The following is a 21733-nucleotide window of genomic DNA, read 5'->3' on the forward strand; positions in this document are numbered from 1 at the left end:
ATGTCCCTTATCAGAACCTGTAAGAAATTTTGGCTGTTGACTGTAAGTTGTAAATCGAGCTACGTCCAGAAAGCATTAAACCACAGAAATTGTTTAAAGTAATGCATAGTTGTAACTGATATAAACGCAATTAATGGAACGTTGCGAGTTCATGGTGCGAGGGAACGAGCTTCCCTCCCCGCAGCAGACGCTCTCCGACATCGCATTGACAAGTGCCATGGAAGACCCACTCCTCTCCTGCCTTCTCCCATATCGGAGCCGAGGCCACCGGCCCAGGCGCACTTCCAGAGGCGGCTTCGCGCGATCTGCGTTTCGCGGGAATCACCGAATTGTTCACACTTCAAGCACTACGACTTTAATGCGGAACATCACCTCTACTGTGACATCTACTGTGCGTGTTACATCATCTCTACTGGTGAGCTCGGAGTGGCTCCTCCGAGAAAAAGGGCGCATAGGCTTTTGCTTCAATTTTCACCGGTTCTCGACGGCGGGCTTACGTGTTAAACCTTGCAGACATGATCGATCGTTACCGCATGATTTACGGATTGCGCTTGCCAGTTTGCAGAGCCCAAATCTAGTGAAGTGTCCTTAAAGGTATCGACTTAAGCCCGCTGTATAGCCCGACTTCATTCCGGGCACTGTGTACAACTGAAATATGGAACGACACAATTTGCTCTTGTGCGTTGTATTTGTTTGTCTGGCTCAACAATATCAAGATGAAACCATTAGGTGAATGTTCTAACCTTCAGCTGTCTACAACCCTGCGAAACAATGGGGCCACAATTGACACTCATGCAGCGTTGACCGGCAGCTAAGGCGGTCACAGCAGGGCCCTCTGGCTGCTTGTGATGATCTGTCACGCGAAGGAAAAAGAAAAGGACATTTTTTTTAATACGTATTTATTGGCTCTGTAAAATGCCTCATTTTGTTACATTTGTAGGCGTGTAGTGTAACGACGGCCTTTTCTGCAGTTGCGAAACCCACGCAGGCTGACCAGATGAACCTGCCTTGGTAATCGAAAAAAAAAATCACTCTAAATATTCTGCTATAGTCGCCTACTTCTTTCACAGTACTCTTGAATTAAAAAAAAAATGAAAGAAATAAAGGTAAACGCGTAAGTAAAATCGCAGGTTCTTCCGCTCATCTCCTTCTCGTACGGATACGGCGAGCATGCACTCTGTTCTGCCGGTTCGCTGCTGTTGAAAGTGGCGAGGCTTTGCTTTCCCACCCGACATAGCGAAGAACGGCTCCGGTCTAGCGAGGCCGACCGTTTGTCGCTTTGAAAGTCCTGCGTAAATATGCATTTATGTAAGTATTTCCAGCGGATGTAACTTGTATTTGACGAGCTGAAAGTTCAAGTTCGCTAACCAAGGCCCTCCATCTTCAGCAGCGGCAAGTCGGCGGACCTATAGGTACTCGCCTTTTTCGTACGACAGGGAGAGGCGAGCGAAACAATACGGACTTTACTGCGTGCAGAATATTCAGAATTTCGCGCATAATTTCTCGTTTTTAACATTAAACTAGATGTTTCGTATTTTATATTCTCTTAAATAATAAAAAGGGAATCTGTCAGGAAGGTGACTTTTCTTGTTTTTCTCAACAAACGTCCAAGTCGAAAATGTCATTGTCTGATCGGATGGTAATTAGACGAATATCAGCAATAATATAGAATTCATGAGCGCACGGCCTCAACTACGCGAGCTCAAGCGAGCTGACAATTCGGTGCAGTTCGTTTCCAGCGAAGAAATAAAATGGAACTGCGGTCTAGCACGGCAACAATATAGTCTTTGGAGAAATTGATGCAAAAAGGTCGGACGAGCAAAGCTCCAACTTGTATGTGAAAAGGTTAACACGGGAATGCTAACCCACAGAACATTCATTTGTGTGCGTGTGACATTTGCGTGTGTTTGTGTGTTTGCGATCTGTTTGTGCGACGCTCGGTAAATGTAAATGCGCGAGTCAGAAATCGTCGAAGAGTGCCAGCTCTTTCGGCGTCAGTCCGTGCTCGCTCGGCACCACTTTGCTCTCCGGGCAGCGGTCGAAGTAGCGGGTGTCTCCGTCGTGGGCCACGCGAGGCACGATGGGGGGCTGCAAAGGAACCGGCGGGGACAGGGACATGTGCACGCACCTTGAGAACATTTCTGGAGTTTGCTCCCAAGTGGATAAAGGACACTGAAGAGCAGCAACACGAGGTCAAGTTAGAAGCGTATTCTTTGAAAGCTACTTGTACTCACTTGGCTGAAAGAGGTCGATTACTAAAGAAGCCAAGACTTCTCCTTCTTAATTTCGCGCCCAAAACAAAGTCAGTGCGACGTCGTGATTTCGTAGTGCATGCCTAAAAGGCACCCGGAGCTAACTACGTCGATTATTTCGTTCATTTGTATTGCAATGTAGTCCTCAGTTTTTGCCAAATATATAGGGCCTCGAGCAGACACTCTCCGAATTCATGACGTCACGGCAAGACGATGCGGAACGTCGGAGTGGCGTCGCCATTTGTCCTTTATATTGCACGTCTCTTTCTGGTTTCTTTTTCTTACCTGTTTTTTACACCTTCACGTTCTTGGCGTTTCAAAATATGGTTTAATAATCCAGCATAAAGTTCCGCTTCAAGTGTGCCATTAACAATAAAGGCAGGTCGGTCAGCCTGGGCTGTGGCCTGGGCCAGCAAGCAGCAAAGGGAGCAGCCGGAGGATGGGATAGGATAGAAGGGTGAAGATATGATTATGGCGACTTAACTCTGCACACCTCTCAGCTAGCTCGTGGTCTTCAATTTACTAAATGCGCAACTGCGGACTTCGCTCGAAACGTCTGCTGTTGCGGATTTACTGAACATAAGAGGGAATGATGACGAAACGAAATGGCGGCGCACATGTAGAGTCGCTTTCAGTCGCTTTCGTAAAGCTATGCGAGTTCGGCCTCCGCTGCTGTGAAAAATCTTGAGCACTCGTCTCTGGCTGTGCTTGTCTTTCCACTGCTATACAAACATTCTAAAAAAATATATACCCTACTAACTGCAAACAAACGGAAAAACGACCTTCCTTCCTTGAATTCGTCGCTCAAGCGATCGTAACACAACTCCTCCAATTTCATAAAAACCTTGATCGACATTAAACACTTTCTTTTCTTTTTCACATGCGGAGGGATAGCATACTTGTTTATATTGTGTCGGTGCTTTTACCTGTTGTCCACCATTGTCACAGCTTCTTCATCTGTGGTCGGAAATGCACAATCAGAAAAACATTTCGCCGAAGTTGCCGGGAGCTATCTCTGGGCTCCTAACGGGTCCGCTGGTCAGCCGCCGTGGTGCCTTAGGCTGATGTCTATTTTAGATTATTTGATCAATCTTCACAAGCTCTGCACAGGTGCAAATATCCCACATGTAAGGAGCTTCACCCATCTCTGGAATCAAGCACAACTCTAGTGTTCGGAGTGCATAGCATGCAAGGTAAGTTTCCGGCTACGAAAAAAATATGATAAAAGGTCCCAAAAGAAAGAAGGGCATAGAAACGTGCTGTTTCTCACCGTTGAGTCCTGTAACCCGTTACTAACCGTTTTAGTCACATGCTCAAGAAAAGAGAAAAAAAAAAAAAGAACTACAGATGCATGCATGTTTGTTACGCTGTTATACTAAGACTTTCCAAGTTCTTCTCCGGTCTTGACCCGACTGAATGACATCCTTCGTTTGCCAGGAAGTCGTCCCCACCCATTTGCATCATTTTATTTAGCGCTATAATTACACTAGCTGTGCTTGACTTCCTGAAAATAAAACTTCGGTGACGAAGCACTGATACGGAGATCAAAACTGCTTCGACCGAAAAACCGAGGCAGCAGCGAGGCATGTCGCGACGGTTGAATGAAACAACGTTCAACGCCATTTTGTTTTCTTGCCGCGAAGCAGCGGCAGAGCTTTTATTATCACATCATCTTGTATTCTTCGAAAACTAAGAGAACAAACTACTGTCCACGTAGAAATAGCGTCGAAATAAAACTAAGCTCACAGCTATATATATACGTTACACGGGGACACCAAATAAGTGACTGGCGCGAAGTGTATCGCTCAAAGCGCAATACAATACACAACGGTTAGGTGCCTTGTTGACACTTCTCGTGGTTTCTATACACGCTACAAGGAGCCGGGGAAAAGCCCTGTACTCAAAGCAGGCATCGTGGCAAGCTTTTGATCTTTCTGCGCTAACACCACGCAACCTGACATGCGAAAATTTCGATGCCGACTTCTTGGGCTCTGCTGTCCAGCATAATTACTTGGCACAATACTAAAGCTTTGACAGTGTATTCGCCATATGAAAGATTATCTAATACTCTCTCTTTCCATGATCACGCTTTTGTATCCAAGAAAATCGCGATGAAGTAGACTTCAATGGCCACACAAGCGCATATTTCGCGTTTTGTCCATATTCGCATTATACCCTCCCCGCCTTCTTTTTTGCCCTTGTTTCTGCACTCAGAGATTACCACTATATATGTTTCCATTCGCAGTATAATTATTCCTCTTCATTTACGCACCACAATAGCTTTCACAAAGTCCCTTTGCTCACGATGTCAGCGTTTCATATTCGTATTTCGAAGCTGGGACGGTAGCTCGTATTTCGTCGCTGTAAAAACAGATTGTCACCCGGTTGATCAGCTGCTGTTCATACAATATATAGCACACGAATAACAAAGGCACGTAAAGAACGCAATTTATAGCACTCATGTTTCTCTGTACATCAAGGGAAGATATCGCGGAATATTGTTGTCAAATTGATACATGACACGCGCTTATATTCTTAATTACCGTATTTTTATAATATAAAGTTTGCCTGGAACAGAACGAATATTGTACATATTACACGCGCTAAACAGCGCTGGTTCATATTTATGTGCCGTCTGCCTTACAAGCGGTCAGAATATGCAAGTTCTTTCGGCAAGTCCCTTATAAACATCACAAGCATGTACCGGTTAAGCGAAGCCGTGCATCAGCGTGTTGGTACAAAGACGCTCATAATTAGCTGCGGCGACGGCATTTGCGAAGTGGCTGCCGCTTTCACGTCGACTGCAAGCAGCAAATGCTCAATAAATGGGCCTATAGATATAAAACTCGCCTCGAATGCCTCCGCATCAAAGCCGTGCACTGAAACATACTTGCTTCAATCAAAGGTGTCATCCACGTGTCGTAATCACTAACGTGAATCTAACACAATTATATTTATTTTGGCATGGCGTAAACGAACTGGCTTAAACATATGCCGGGGATACCGGAAGACGCGTAGATGTGAACATCAATGCTTGTGATAACATCTCGTGGTGCAGTAAAACACGTTGTGGGGCTAGTTGGTGCATCCCCTCGTGGTGCGGTGCCTCAGCGGAGCGCTCACAACTCTTACAGCAATCACCTACTTTGTTCCAGTTATCTGGGACACAATATGTCGGCAGCTAGGCAATCAACCCGAAGACCTGGCTGGCACACCTACGTGTTCCCACTGCTAGCGCATCCCTCCCTCTTCCTTCTTTTTTTTTCTTTTGTCCCCTTACCCTACCCCCCGGTAAAGGGTAGCAAAACGAACACGGGTGTGGTTGATGTCTGTATTTTTAACTTTTCTATTCGCTTTATTTCTTCTTCGTATAGAATGATAAAAGTTGTATGAGCAGGAATAAGGGTGCCTCAGACAGACTGGCGGACGTTTCGATATCTTTTTCCTAACTATACCGTAGATAAAGATCAGTTCATTTATCGAAACGTCGGCCAGCCTGTCTGAGGCACCCCAAGGCACCCTACCTCTGTTCACCCAGTTTTTATCACATCGTGTTTCCATCTGTCGGCCCCGATATTAACTTTGAACTTCGTATAAATGAGTCGTGCAACACATTTCAAGCGTGTAATGCGTGATCACAGCTGCGATTTTTCTCTGATATATCTTCCCTGTTCAAGAACACATCTAAGCTGTATACGTCTAAGCTTCACCAATACACTCGAATACTTGTTGTTGCTGAGCTAATCAGTTCATCTGGCGAAAAACAACAAAGCGCAACTTCGATGACAGCGTAGAAGAAAAATGGAACAGATGCTACTTTCGCAACCGGTACCCCTCGTCGCAATCATGCAAAATTTGGTTACGAATTGGCGGCTCCTGTACTATATTCTCCGCCTTGAACGGACTGATCCTCAAGTGCGAATGAGAGCACTGAATGCCTGAACATTCATCATAATGGATAGTGGTGTTATGCCTGAGCACCGTGACCAAATTCGTTCTTAATTCTTGTTTCGCTTATTATACCATCATCTGAAATTCATTGTTGTGTCTGTACATTTGCTTTTCATTGCAGCAGGTGCTTTACAATTTTCACAAACCTGAAATTGAGTGGTTGAAATGCGCCAGCGGCCAAGTTGATCGCCTTTGCTTTTTCTATGTTGTGCTCATATCTGCTCATATGAGAATGAGGCATATCCAAGCCAGTGACACAACTTGCCTACATGTAAAGTGTCACTATATCAGTCAATCGATCCTCTTCTAGTAGTAATCAAAGTTGCGCTCCTTAGTTCTTGTTCTTACCGAAAAAAAAAAACCAACGGATTAGGTTTTTATTTAGATCACCTGGTAGACCCGTTGCACGATCACAAATCTCAAGAAAGTGGTGACCCTCAGAGCTTCAACTCTGCCTACTAAGCTCAATGTTTTGCCACCCACACAGCATGCAAGCTCGTCTTCCCCTGGCTCAAACGCATGGACTCAGTTACAGTTCTTGGCATGGTCACAACGTCTGAGTGAGTGATTGTTTCTGTCAAGTGTCACGTCGCGCGAGAGATGAAAAGGCAATCAGCTAAGCGCAAATGCGCGGGTGCCGGCTGTTATTTGTGCTGTGCACCTTCTAGCACGTCGTTTCGTTGAAGTGTGGCCGGCTCCGATGTGTATAAAAATAGCAGGCAGTATAGCTAATAAAACCCTGTTTCTCTCAGTGGTGGCACGTTATAGTGCGCTGTAAGCACTTGCGTCTTCCCCTGCTTGGCTACGCCCAGCTCTTTATAAATGCTTATAGAAAGCCCCTGAAAACTTTCCACTCGTGCGACAAAATGCCGTCGAATGAGAATGTGACGTGTAACCGTCGCGCGCGGATATTTCTACATACACGGGCGCACACGGGCATCATACAAGCGCAGAGCTGACGGTGTTGAAATTTCCCAGTCGCCTTCCTACAGCTTTTTCTTTATTTTCTTTCTTTCTTTTACTTTTCTTTACGTACACTTGTCTGTTACTTGCAAAAGAGAGAGAAAAAAAAAAACTTCGTCTAACGCGTTGCATCATACTCATCGAAAAGAAATCCTTCAAATGACGTTTGATATTCGCAAATAATAGTTAATGCCCTATAAGAATGCCTCATTAGTTCCGCTCGTGCAGAAAGTTTGGCACTGGTTAGGGGCACATAGTGTCAGACGATCATTAAAAAAAAAACTGCCGTAGCAATTTATCTCTTAGCATTTATCCAGTCCATTTTTCTGCTTTCTTTTTGGTGCCTTTCGTGGTCCCTGGTGATATCTACTACGGCTGCTTCATAGGTAAGACATGCGTTTTTCTCTACACTCGTAAGCAAATTTCTTTTCTTCTTTTTTTTTCAGTGAGTACTATTTCCTAATTCTGCAGAGCGCGCTCAAGCTTTCTGCGTTGGTTGCGCTATGTTTGGGATCACTGTTGCCAGAACTGTTCCTCTCCGGCGTGATGTTCATAGGTGTCGAAAATGGCCAGCTAATTGGCGTTAGCAAGGCAAGGCTAAGCTGTAAACTGACCAGAGCTTCGCTTCGGAGCTGAAGCTACGAAGCGCACATCTCTGTAGACAATGAAGCCTGATGGTCATAACTCGCAAAGAGTTTGCACAACGACTACATGCACGTGCTTCTTTAACAACAGTCAATCTACGACAGAGCAGCCACTTAAATATTCAGGGTTACAACGCGGCTTCGAAAACATTTAATAACACTACAGACTAGAGGGCAAAATCAAACCCATAGTGACTAGACTAACATGAGCATGTGATAAACACAGCCATTTTGTCACACCGTGCACTTCTCGAAGTTCTTTTTCAATGTCACACCGTTGTAACTTTCCTGTGGTCATTAAAGGACGTAACCTCCAGCTATCAAGCTTAACCACCAGCCACTGACACGCACTGCGCCAAGAATGACGGCGGTCAGCCAACAGTCAGTCGGAGGTACCGCCCTAAAGGTTGCTACTACGAAATTACCGATGTATGTGCAAACGTCAGAATGTGATCAAAACAGGCTGCTCATGTAGCTACATCAAGCACTTCGTTATAATAAATGATCACTCAACACTCTAACTCGGCGCAAGAAATTTTCGACACTGTGCCGATGGCATGATAGCGTGACAGTGTCGTCTCTCGTCTTAAGAGACAGGAAAGCTTATGCGAAAGTAGAGGAAAAAATACAATACTACAGATCAATGCGAGCACAGCGAACGTCCTCCACTACGGCGACTTTTGTCTAGCGAGAGCAGCGAAGGCTTGTACACGGTAGCCATGCGAACCGCAGCATATAGCCGAGGCAATTGCCGTGACGGTCAGGTAGACGCCGGCGTCTCGGAGCACGGCCACAGTTCATGTTCAACCACTGCGGTGCTAACGACGCTGGACGTAGTGCGTTCGTGTAGAGGACGGCTGTCTGCCTGTCGGCGAGGGATCGCGTGACATGACCTTCTCCCCCGCTGAATCCTTTAGGCCGCCCTACTCAGCCGCACTAGCCAACGTCCTTTGCTGAGTCAAGGTCTTCCACCGAGGCCGACACAGAGTGAATAAAGGCTCGCACCGTCTTCCGCTGCATGTGCTGGGTTGTGAGTGGACGCTCGCTCCTCAGAAGTCGTCGAACGTCTCCACGTCCTTTTCGCTGAACGACGAGCAGGACGAAGTGGGTCGCTTCTTGAGACCGTCCCGTTCGGGATAGTCGTCGAAGTTCCCGGTGTCCCCGTCGTGCGACACCTTGGGCACTATGGGCGGCTGTGTTGTGGTGGGTGGGCCGTGCGCGATTGGTGCAGGGGGCGGGCAGCAGGCAAGTGAGAGGAGGAACCCATGGCCAAGTGCAGTTGGTTGGCAGAAGTGGGTGTTAGACCAGGTTCCGTGCAAAGAGGAATAGGGAGAGAGAGAGAGAAAGAAACATTGGGAGAGGAGAGAGAAGAAGAGACGAGAGTCAGTCAAAGAAGGTTAAACTGTTACGCGCCCATACCTGTTCCCCTAGTGGCAAATCACGCCAGAGAGCACGACGGACAAGAAAAGGAGAGGGGTACGATCAGAAGGCGCGTTGTGATCGTTCCCGTCTCCTTTTCTTGTCCGTCGTGTTCTCTGGCGCCGTTTGCCACTATAGTAAACCAACTAGCCTAACAATACCTCTTGACCTGTTCGTCTAGCCTTTTGCCAAAAGTCCGCGGGCAACATGGCAAACTGGTTAGTGCGGACGCCACGCCACATTCCGAGAACTACAAGCCCTTCCAAAGCGGCAGAAAGTGAGGAAAGCGTTCTTTTCATATGCAGCCCTACAGCTCCAAAGTGCCATCATCGTAGTAGGTATTCCAACTGTGGACCCTAAAGACCGCTCTGGCCACTTGCAAATCTACAAAGATTCGAATGCAGGGATTTTTTCAGCGAACATCATTTAGCGTTAACATTTGCGAATGCTCTTGTTGAAACGTCTGCATTGTTCACGCAGTTAAACAGCAACAGCGATTGACAGACCTAACAATACGATTTTTTTGCGACCAGTGGTTTGTCTGCCCGCGATAATGCGACGTGTTGCCGTAGATGAGCTTTGACATTTAAATTGTGGTACTTAAACTGAGTATTTATGCCATCAAGCAGGTTAGACGTAGTTCGGTAAGGACCTTACTTATAACACGAGAACGCTCATTACCTGCATGCAACGTCACTGCGCGCAGCAGCTTGTGTTCTTAATGTAAAGCGAGCTGATGGAATATGGTCTGCGAAAAACTTGGCTGGTTTCGTCGCACGCTTCACTGGTTTACAGAAGCATCACCGAAGCAGCTCTGCTGGGGATGCCAAACTTTCTAACACTTATTTTGCTGCAGCACCGGTTCGTCATGTATTCACTCGTTGCTAGACTAATTACGTTTTTGGGTGTTGCGCCCATCTAGGAGTTATACCTCGTACTAGTCCGACAAAAGAAGCCCGAAGCGTCCGCGAATTTTACTGTGTTGCTTGTTACTTGGCACTTCCACAAAAAATGATAAAGAACACATTTATTTTGTAACTAGCAGCTGGCTTTCAAGGTATCGCCAATGGTTCCTTCTGGGACGTTTCTGGTACCTCCATAAGCAAAAATCGTATACACTTCGTTACAGAAGTAAATGTTCCTGCTCACCTTGAGTTTCTTTTCGAGGACGTCTTCCCAGTTCGTCCCTTTGAACCATCTGTGCCGCTTGACGTCTTCGGCACCGTTCTGAAATGTGTTCGCGTATATACAGCCATATTTGAAGACCAAACAATTAGAAAATATTTCCTTGTGCGACTAGTCCATAAAGAAACTATACGCTAGGATGTTCCGGAAAACAATCTGAGAACAAAGGAAGCATTGGTGACCTCTTTCTGCCTGATTACCTGCCACCTGCCCCAACTTGTACGGCCCTAGCACAAGGAGCCGATGTGTGCCACCTGTTGTGGACTTGCCCAGCCAAGTCCACAGCAGCTGGTACAGCAGGCTTCATATCTAGCAATCCTTGATTAAAAGGTATGACCTCCGCAGTGACCGGATTAAGTGGGTTAAAAATGGCTCTTATTACAAAGCTGCACTGAAGTTCCTGCACAATGTTGGTTGCATCCGTTAATATAACGTCTCTCTTTATGCAATCGTACACCTAAAAACAGCCCTTGTAAAAAAATATAACTGTGTGTCCCCTATTTAACGTCATTCTTGAAAGCTTTCGTAGAACTCTTAACGGAGTATACAGTCACTCTTATTAGATACAAGCAGAATAAACCTACGCCATTCTGGAGAGTGTGAGAACTATTGGCAGCGGAGTTGAACCCAATACATTACCATACTCCCGCACAAAGAAGTTTCCAGCACCAAATCGCTTTCAGAGTAAAGGTTCTGTAACGTCACCGTAACCTACGATAAACACTGACTGATTTCATCATACACAGAACATTGCTACTGAGAAATTAAATCCGGCTTTCATCGGGGAACTCCGGACCATCCGACCTTGCGTCATAATGGCAAACGGTCAATCCGTCGAGGTATTAAAGAAGCTTAACCGAGGAAGCACTGCTTATGCCGAAACCGGACGGTGCTACGGGGAGGGACGTCAGCAAGGCAAGGGTATAATTATTTGCTCTCCTGCCACACTGCTTAATTAAGGCCTGTCACGCAGTGCTCCTTCGTTTCATGAAAGCCATGCACAGGCCGACCCTAATGAACACCCTTAAAACAAGCACAGACAGAAGCATAATTACGGTGTCATTACAAGTATCCTCACAGCAGGCGGTATGTACACATCATGCAAATACTTGCACAACACACCGTGGTCAATTTACGAAACTACGAAGGCTTCGCTGTGAGGCAGCGTATTCGAGAATTTTTCATTGGAACTGGCTAATGAGAAATCAAGAATGTGCAAAAATAAAATCTTTGACAGAGAAGAGGAACCTATCTGAGCGCGGTTCCATACGGGCTCGTTAATAAAAGTTCGTTTCGCGTTTAAGGAGTACATAAATTAGAAACTAAATTAGTAAGCTAAGGTATTACTCATTTAACGAACTTTACGAGGCTACAGAAGTGGATCTAGGTTCTCCTAATTATAGACTGCATTCTTTCATTGGAAGAGAGGTGTAGCATATGCGACTTCAACAGTTGCAACACAAAGACGCAGAAAATTACCTTCATGCTTCCAAGCCTTTTCGTCCGGTCGTTCACCAGGAGCTTCTTTATCAGGTCTCTAAAAATGTGAAAGGTAAACTTCATCAACTTTTATTTTAGTCTAGACTGAAAACCTTTACTTTGAGTCACGTTAGCCGTAAGAACTGTTCCTTCGTGCAGAAGTTTCAACTAATGCAACAGGACTTGGTAGAATCATCTTTTCCATTACTGGAGTTCACACTACAGAAGCTTGTCGCATCGCATAATTTCAGTGCACTTCTGTTGTCATCATTGGGTACATGTTGCGACGACAGGTTTCCGTCGTACAACAATAGTTCTCTGCAGTACAACAGAAGTTTGTCGCATTACTTCAGGAACACTTCTGTTATGACAATTGGGGGCCTGTTGCAATGATAGGTTTCTGTCGTACAACATTTTTCTGTAGTACAACAGAAGTTGGTCGCATTACTTCAGGAACACTTCTGTTGTGACAACTGAGGGCCTGTTGCCACAATAGGTTTCTGCAGTATTTCAACAGCTCTCTGTAGCACTACGGAAGTTTGTCGGGTTACTTCAGGAGCATTTCTGTTGGGACAACAGGGTGCCTGTTGTGATGACAAATTTTTCTGTAGTACTACAAAAATCTGTTGTATAGCTTCAGCTTTCTGTTGTAACAACAGACATACGACAGAGTGTACTTCTGTAGTCACAACAAGAAATGTCTGTTGTACATCAGAAAAGTTTGTCGCTCTATCAGGAATCTGTAGTTACTACAGAAAAATCCTGTTGTACAACAGAAATTTCTGTAGTACTGAAGGCAACTTCTGTTGTCATTTTCAACTGGAACCCCTCGCTCCGCACTCGCGTTAACAATCATTATACTCCTTATGTATACAATCTTATACAAGAAGCAACACGTTAATGTCTTTGAAGGCTGAAGAACTCGGGAAGTCTACGTGATAACTACCTTAGTCTGCGAGGCAAACAGTGGTCGAGTGTTTTTTTTTTTGCTTTTTAGGATGGTGTGCGTTTGTGTGTTCTGCTATTGCATCTATAGCAGGGCCATAAAAGTATTAATACATCCGATTGTTATAAATGTCATTTAAATTCATTCCATGCAATAATAAATGCGTTTTTTTTACTTTCTTTTACTTTTTGTTGATTTGACGTGGCGTCTTATTGCAGAGACACGTTACCAATTCACTCCAACACTTGGGTTTGAGCTTGATTCAGAGTAGACTTTTCAGCCGCAAAAGTTGACTGGTTCCAAAGCTAGCCAGAACTGAATCGCACCCATAGTTGTCAGGCTACTGCTGTGTGAACGCTGTGGCTGAGTACCAAGGGCCGAATTCAGAAAGCTTTTCTTTCATAAACACTGTTTGTTTTTGGCCGGTCGCATTCGCTATTAGTATCTATACAACATAACGATTGGCTGGCATCTCTTCTCTGAGGAACAGTTTCGGCGTGAGGACTTTTGTGAGTACAGACCCAGTAAAGAATGCGGTTGGATGCGGTGGGCTTGGGGAAAATAAGTTATTTTATTGACTCTTAACATAACCTGGCAAATAAGTGCCTTACCGTGTGAAACGGTGCATATAGTAAATGGAAACGCGTGCAAGCTCGCTTCCAGATGCATGCGCAAGTACGGCGTATACGTTACAAACATCGTGTGTGACTGTTTTCACGTAGTAGTTAATATGCTGTTACTGGTGATCGCTGCAACGGCCAAGGTAGCTCTTCTTTTGAGAAATTGCCCGCAGACCATTGCCACGGGTTTCATGTCCTGCTTATGTATGCATGTTTGTCTTCTCTGCTTCAAGAAAGTCTATAGAAGGCCCACTCTTCAAGGTTCGCCGTATGGTGTTCCTTTCATGAAGTACGGAATATTCTTACGACGCAAATACAGGAAACACTGCCTAGCTCAAATGTCCTTTTGTGTATCTCGAACAAGCGATGCCATTTCTGCGTTAAGATAACTACAATTTCAAACACAGAACTTGAGAGAGAGGAAAGGCAGTGAGATTAACCAGCTGAGAGTAAATTTAAATATTTATGACTTACGTATAGTTAACTATTTCGAGTACAGTGAACACATATAGCTGAAATCTTGTATTCGGCTAGGGGAGGGAGTTGTGGAAGTCGGTCTTTGTTTGGCAACAAATGAAACATTTGCACTACCCGCTTTGACTAAAGACAAGGACTTACTTTGCGACGGGATCAATGTGTCTTGGCCACTCCACTTTTCCGGCCAAGATTTTCTCGTAGATGGCAAAGGGGTTGTCGTCGAAATAAGGAGGGTACCTAACAGAGAGTAAAATCAAAGTGAGGTGCAGCGGTGTGCGCGGGACATACGCGCTGTGGACTTAACCAGCAGGCAAGTGAAGCGGAATGGTGCCGTTGTGCGTTCGCCAGTGTCCGTACATTGACATAACTCGTTTTCAAGCGCGAATACGCACTTCCCCCTAGCTACCCTCTTACCTCGTCTTTCACGTTTATGCCGTTATATGGCAAAATCTCTCTGTAAACGTGAGTTATTTATTGTCTCAGAGGTGCTACCCACCAATCTAGCGGAAGCAGTCATTTTCCTTCAGCGTTACTTTGCACCAATATGGTTTAGCTGTTTCTGTTTCGCAAAATTTGTCAACTAAAACAGTTACTACTTCTATTTTCGTGACCGGTAAGGATTTTGCCGCCTCGAAAGGAAGTTTAAAGCCGCACACAGCGGAGATAAAATTATACGTACGCGCTGTCATGTGTAGTGAGAGCAACAACCTAAACGTGTGGCAAGCCAGCCTCGAGCAAACCGTTTAAGGGGCAAACCAGTGACTCCAGACAGCCTGACCTGTCACAAACACTCTAAGGACGGCTTGGCGTAGGCGAGATATAGCTCTACTACACAGGTGCTCTCGAGCGTGGTTTATTTAGTCGATTGCTGGTCTAGTTGGCGTTGCATATTGATCATTGCGCTCAGCGGGGGGGGAGAGAGATGTCGCAAAAGAAGAGGTGAAGTGGACGGGACAGTCGCTCGTCTGTCCTGGCCTCTCGTGTCCTCTCTTTTCCCGACATCCCCCCCCCCCTTCATCTGCTCAGCGCAGTTATCGCTATTTAGTGAGTGCAGATCAACCTCGGTGAATATGGAGCGTTGCCACCTGGCACTTGAATTCAAGCACGCTTCACTCCCACGCTTCTTTGTGTCAGAGTTAAGCCCATCCGAAAGGGTTAGAAGGTTAACTAAAGCAGCGAGATTATATTACAACACAAAGAGGGTACAAAAACGACGACGCGCAAGGAGTCATCGCGAGATTATAGTACGATAGGCTGGCGTATGCACAACGACGCTATTTTCATACTGTATAGTAAGTGTGCTGGACAATGGACGTACCCAGCAAGCATCTCGTAGATGAGGACGCCCAGGGCCCACCAGTCGACGGCGCGGTTGTGTCCCTTGCTCTGGATTATCTCGGGTGCCAGGTACTCGGGCGTGCCGCACAGCGTCCACGTCCTGCATTTTGTGTACGCGCGCGAGTGCGTGCAACAGAGACAAAAAAAAAAAAAGGAACAAGGGTTACACGCGACAGTGTCGAGGCCATCGCCTCATTTCCACACCCGCAATCCTCCCCCGCCTTTATTTGTATTTTTTTCTCGTCACGATTAGAGGCCGCGGATTCACCTAATTGACTCCTCTGAGAGGTCGTCCCTTTCGGCAACCAACCGCAACGGCGGCGACTGGCTCCTCAATCCTCCGCGGAGTGCCACGGCCATCGCCAGCACCGACCAGTCGCTGCGACGCACGATGGACGAAAGGAACGATTGGTTAAAGGAATCGATTAGAGAGTTCGGCAGCGCGCCGGGTGTTTATTGCCGAATACGGCGAAAATCTGCAATATTTCGGAAACGATCCACGTGCATGCGCGTTTTTTTGCGCGTTATGCTACGGGATTTCGAGGTGGATACAATGATTAGAGAGAGAGAGAGAGAGAGAAAGCAAGGAGAGTATGAGCAGAAAGAACAACCAGACGAGCGTCCGGATTGCTACCCTACACTAAGGACAAGATAAATGGGGAATAACAAAAGTAGAAGGATGACCTTGTGTTCACTTTGTTTGTATAGCCATTCGTGTTTGCTGGCAGTAAGTAGTAGAGTGTTTCGTGTTGGAAAGAATGCGGTTCAGAAAGTAACGAAGACGAATGACGGTGTGTGGCTGTATCTATAGTGTGAGGACACTTCAACCGCGCCATATAGGGTAAAGCAGATAGAAGAGAATGAGATGGGTGGATTAACACGGCAGTGTTTAGAGGGTGGTTCATAGGAATGAGTACAACTCGGAGGATCTAACGGCGCTTGCGTATAGGCCTGTTCTTCGTTGTTCCCCACTGGCCCCTCTGAGCGGGCAGTCTCATGTCTGTATACACGAACGAGTTTCAACTTGATCTCCCTCGAATTCAAGCATGCTGCGTATATGGAATAACGTCGCTGATGCTTGAATAGTGCTCCTCGGTTATTCCTGCGATGAGGAATTGCTTGGGAAACACGTCTCCTCTCCAACAATTTCACATTAAGACGCGTAGGGGCCCTGGTTACGAAGTTACAGCTCGGGAATTCCGAAGGAATCTTTATAAAGTGCAGTTACCACTCCACTTGAGGGGCACTGCAGTCTTCCAGCCGTAAACTATCGAGGTGGAATGCCGAGTGGAGGAGATACGGGCACGAATAGGGAGGTAAATACATTCAAAATCATGTTGCTGTTAAATAATAGCCCCGCACCAATTTTAAGATAGAGTGGGTTTTAAAACTTGCTGCCGACATATTTATGAAGAAATTTGTAATAATAAAAAAAATATACGAACGCGAAAGCGGACGGAGGAACTAAAGAACGAACGGACATAAGGGCATTTTGCTATGTATTATTAACTATAGCCCGGCAAAACAGGGGGATGCTATAGCCTGTCACACACATTGCTGCAAGGGACTTCTGAACGTTGCCGCTGTATGGAACATGCGTTCTTAAACAAAGAGTTGGTCGTGAAATCCATCCCATAATATATATATATATATCCCCAATGAGTGGCGCTGTAGAACTGCGCTCTCAAGACATTCTTTCAGTCAGGGCCTGACTCCAGCGCAGTGGCAAGTACGATCACTAAAGTGGAACCCTGAGGCAAAATACATCTCACGATGGTCGGTTTACTGGTAACCCTCTTTCTATGACTGCGCCAGCAATCATACCGAGAAGGAAAGCAACTCGTCGCCACCGTCAAGCTTAAAGAAGCGCCCAGACTTCGCAGCTGTTATACGCGTAAAAGCTTTTTCGCATGTGAAAACGCTAACCTTTTTTCCCAGGCAGTACGGGCTTGGGATGTTAAAAGAACCCGCGCGCCTCAGCCACGTATAAAAGACGCACAAGCGCGAGCTGTCGACTCGTCGCTCCGCAGTTGCGAATGCAGCACTTGTAAAAACACGGCGCCCCTGTATGCGCCGTCTCATGAATTCTGCACGGGTCTGTGGAAGCAGAGGGCACGCACAAACACGCCGCTTCCTACGCGACATATATACAGCGGACACTAAAACGACGAAAAGTCCCCGAGCTCGTGAATTCTGCAGCGAGCACGTAGGCTTATAAGAAATGTAGCGATGGTAAGCCGTTTCGAGAAGAAATGTGTCCGGACGACGCGTGCGCAAATGCCACGAGTATCGGCGGAGCGGCTATGAAGATGCTATTCTGGCCTCCTGCCGTTGCGACTTCCTCAAAACTGTACGTGTCAACGTTGCCCGAATGCCGATAAAGCACGGAAAACGATTACATTTGTGCCGGCACTGATTCTTTCCTAAGCTATATAATATTTTGGTTCCTTTATCAGCAAAGATTTGGCGCCAACAATTGGTAAGAAGAAGGCATGTGACACTTTCTTGTGTTGACTCAATATTTTACATTCCTTGATACAACAATCGCGCGCGCAACGTCAGATAGCCATGTAGCCAATTTATACATGAAAAGTTGACAACGTCGGTCAAAGGCCACCACTCTGAACTGAGGAGTCGGAGAAAACCAGACACGCGTGACGTTTCGACAGCACCGCCAGTACGAGAGAGCGGAAGGAAAAGAAACTAGATACGCAAGCGCTTGGAACGCCGACAAAGAGAGGGCGGTGCGAACGTCAACATGGCTGACGCGGAATGCACAGCGGCAAATCTTTGAAAAGCCTTTATTATCTACGTGGGAGTCTACTGAACTTGAAAAATGGTGACCATTGATGACTAATCTACTCAAAATGATATCCGAAGGGCACTGACGAGCCAGCTGTGAAAGAAGACGTTGACAAACGCGCGAGAAGTGGCACGAGCGCGTTCGCACGGAGCCTGAGTATTTGCTGATGCAGACGAATAATGAACGGAAGCCTAGCCATGAATAGCTTCGCTATAAACATCCGAGGACACCTAAGCATTTCTTAGGAGTTGTGAATACGGAAGCACTGATGTCCAATTGGACGCCGCCGAGCGGTCCTTCGAGTTATGAACTCCTCGCGGGCAATTTGGCCTTACCGAGGCGCAGTTAGAATGCAGGTGAGAGCTAGCGCGGATAAGCGCGTGCCTAAAAGCGTGACTTGAAGACAAGACGCGCGTATTCTTAGCTCTGTTCCTGGGAACGCCTACGCTGCCAAGTCTCTCTCTATGGCCAAGTGGCGACGGAGGCTGCTTCCCTAAATGACTATGCTAGTTCCTGAACATCGGCCTTTGCTTTACGTGGGAAGAGTGTCTACGTCGAATAGACAAGCGACCGCTTATATTTAGGTGCAAGCACCGAATAAGCTCGTAAGCGACTTAAAAAAAAACGCTAATACAACGTTCTCTGTCAAAACGTGACGACTAAGAAGTTTCTTGGGTGTCTATACCGTGATCAATCGAGGCATGAAACGCAGGCACAGCGCCATTCGAAGAGAAGTGAATCGTCAAAACTTGCAAGCATGTGAAGTCACACGGTTCTACCATGTGCGCCAGCGTTCTGCACCGCCTCTTTTACTATGGAGGAAGTCGACGCCGCTTCCGAGACAGGCGTACGCCGTTTTGCTGTAGTTATTTAAGTTTATATTTTCAGCGTGAATTGATAAACCTCTTGTGAGAGGTCACAATTTTAGACATACATAGCAGTATTTCGACGCTCAGTGGTGGTTTTCCTTTCCTGAGTAAAGGCTGATGGAGCATTAGGTCATATTTGCGTAAAAAAGGCTCCTCTAGGGTCTTCCCGAATATCATTGCCTTCCAAGTTCCAAATGACAGTGACTTTTTTTGCATGACTATCTAAATGAATTTAATAATTTGTTTCATTGTTCCCACAGCATGCGATGACGCACAGGCCACCAATGTTGCAGGAGTGATGAAACACAAGACCAGCCGGTATCACTGTCGAGCGCTTTATTCAAGGCAACACGACATTCATGCCAGACGCGCGGCGTCTTCTTACTATGAATGAATGAATGAATGAATGAATGAATGAATGAATGAATGAATGAATGAATGAATGAATGAATGACAGGTTCCTAATCGTGCTGACACGTCTTTCTTGTGAGAGTGTTTCAAATGAATCCAGGAGGCAAGTGTGTCAGAGAAAGAAAAGAGAGAGAGCGACAAAGACCTGTCGTGCAGCTTCTTGGCGAAGCCAAAGTCGGTTATCTTGAGGTGCCCCTCTCGGTCCAGCAGGAGGTTCTCAGGCTTGAGGTCCCGGTACACGATGTGCATCCGGTGCAGGTACTCCAGGGCGAGCACGATCTCAGCCGCGTAGAAGGATCCCGTGGCCGATGTGAAGCGACCCGCGTTGCGCAGGTACGTGAACAGCTCGCCGCCCGAGACGTACTCGAACAGCATGTACAGGCACGTTGCGTCGTGGTGCGTCCAGGACCTGCGCGCCGGGAGCACCGGACAGGGGAGAGAGCTGTTCTGAACCTGACTTACAAGCAGCAACTGAAAGCAGCCTTCATACCGCCATTTCAATTTTACAGGTCCACGACTTATATGCAAGCTTAAATGTGTTGATATTGCGCGGCGCGAATTAGAAATGGCTAGAATTTTCAAGCTCGTTCATTGCGGCTGCAGTAGCCTCGTGCAAATGCAAAAATAAACAAAAAACAAGCACTTGTGGGCCGGGCCGGCTTGAAAGAAAACTCTACGACAAGAACCACGTCAAATGCTACGATATACCAGCTCCGCAATTGGCTTCGCTCCAAAAAGTCAATGTCTCAGCCTAAATTTGTGTCTGAGGTCTCTGCACCTTGCGTGGGGCACCTAAGCTCGGGCCATTTGAGAAGGTGGCCGCGCGAACACCGAGTCAGACATAAAGAGCATCTTTCCTAGACAGCAGCACTATTCGTAAATGTAATATGCTTCCCCAACAGCTTACTACATTGACTCGTTTTTGATCACTTCTTTCTTTATTTATTTACTTGTGTTACATTTATATTTCTTCTATATCACTCTTTAATAGTTAATGTTTAGAAGATGTCGGCGCCTTTAATTGGCGCCGGCAACTTCTTTTCCCATAGAAATACAAATAACTAGCGCTACAAACATAAGAAAATTACATAATATCATACTCAAACTTATAGTCAACTCATATATATATATATATAAGGCAAGCCCATATAAAGTCAAGCAACATAAATAAGTGAAGCACATTCAGTCTTAAAGCCAAGTCAGATATTTTTAATCCCTTTAACCTGGGACAAAATAACGCTGTTTTTATGCGCAGACGCCCTCCATCTCCGTCTCCCAACTCCCTTCCATCGCAGGAACCCGGCCCTCCCACAGCCTCCGCGGACCAAGAAGCGCTCCAGGCGCCACATAGGTGCCCTGACTGCGACATGGCCACGCGACCATCCGCAGCCCATCTGTTTTGGGAGTGCCAGCGAGACGCTCAACAGCGGGACCACCACCTGAGGGCGGTGCGAGTGTCGTCCTATACGAGGAGTCGATTAGACCGGCAACTGGCTCGATGGATTCCGACGGGGTCATTCTGGACTCGCTCTTGGCTTTCGCCAAGGACGCGCAGCTTCTAGGACGGCTCTGAATACGCCTCCCCCCTCCTCTTCCTATTCCCCATCATAGGCCTTCGCGCCATCCCTTAATAAATATATTTTGTCATCATGTGCATGCAGTTTCCTTCTGTCTTTCTTCAATTAGTCTTTCTGATGACGTTATCTTTTGACCAATGGTTTATTTTCGTTCTATTGTTTAATAACAATAGCAATAATTTCTGAACTGGCCAACCTTAAGCCCATGGGAAATAAACATACTACACGCCAGCATAATCGCTGGTTAGTGCCTCGATCACGCACCAAGTATGACGACCAGATTGTATGCAAGTTATTCCAAAGATGGGAAATTATCTTATTAGCATTGATGGGAATATAGAAAATATGACTTCAACAGATCTTAGATCATAGTTTTTATTACCTTAGTGCTAATTTACAGCAGCCATTCATTATAAGTGTGATTTATCCAATTGCATAACAGTAATCCAGTTCTATGTCTTTTCAACATGCGTGTATATTTTACCTTCCATATTTCAATGCACGAGCAATAACTACTGTATCCTGTTAAACTTTGTATTGCAATAATTCTGAATTATTGTTGTAATAATTATCCCATCTCATGTTTGATATCTTATGTTTACTGTTACGTATCACTGCTTTGCTGCCTTTGTAGGTAGTAGGAGCTAGCCAAGCGGCTTTTGTGCAGCTTTTACTCCCGCCATCCTTCATGTACAACAAATGATAATTAAAATTAAATTCAAATTTCTATCATAATTTTGAGCTATCCACCCGATTGTCGGCCAATCCTTTATTGTGGGTGTGAGTCACGAATTGAGTG

At 46.0% G+C, this 21733-nt stretch overlaps 1 protein-coding gene across 4 annotated transcripts in view; it reads right to left on the minus strand.

The window, feature by feature from the left end:
* Window positions 1-847: 847 nt before the first annotated feature.
* The window catches only part of Pka-C3 (Protein kinase, cAMP-dependent, catalytic subunit 3), a 163497-nt gene continuing 142611 nt past the window's right edge, over window positions 848-21733 (minus strand). For 3 of the 4 annotated variants that reach the window (XM_050189141.3, XM_055077062.2, XM_055077063.1), the window contains exons 3-8: window positions 19503-19766; window positions 15255-15374; window positions 14078-14173; window positions 11894-11951; window positions 10379-10456; window positions 3875-9003 (exon numbers count right to left, since the gene is read on the minus strand). In XM_050189141.3, the coding sequence (XP_050045098.1) occupies window positions 8860-9003; window positions 10379-10456; window positions 11894-11951; window positions 14078-14173; window positions 15255-15374; window positions 19503-19766 (760 nt within the window). In that variant the 3' untranslated portion in view covers window positions 3875-8859. Of the gene's footprint in view, window positions 2089-3874; window positions 9004-10378; window positions 10457-11893; window positions 11952-14077; window positions 14174-15254; window positions 15375-19502; window positions 19767-21733 lie in introns of those variants that run through there. The other variant, XM_050189142.3, reaches the window with a different exon arrangement.

Source organism: Dermacentor andersoni, chromosome 2 (genome assembly GCF_023375885.2).
Source record: "Dermacentor andersoni chromosome 2, qqDerAnde1_hic_scaffold, whole genome shotgun sequence".
Classification (NCBI taxonomy): Eukaryota; Metazoa; Arthropoda; class Arachnida; order Ixodida; family Ixodidae; genus Dermacentor; species Dermacentor andersoni.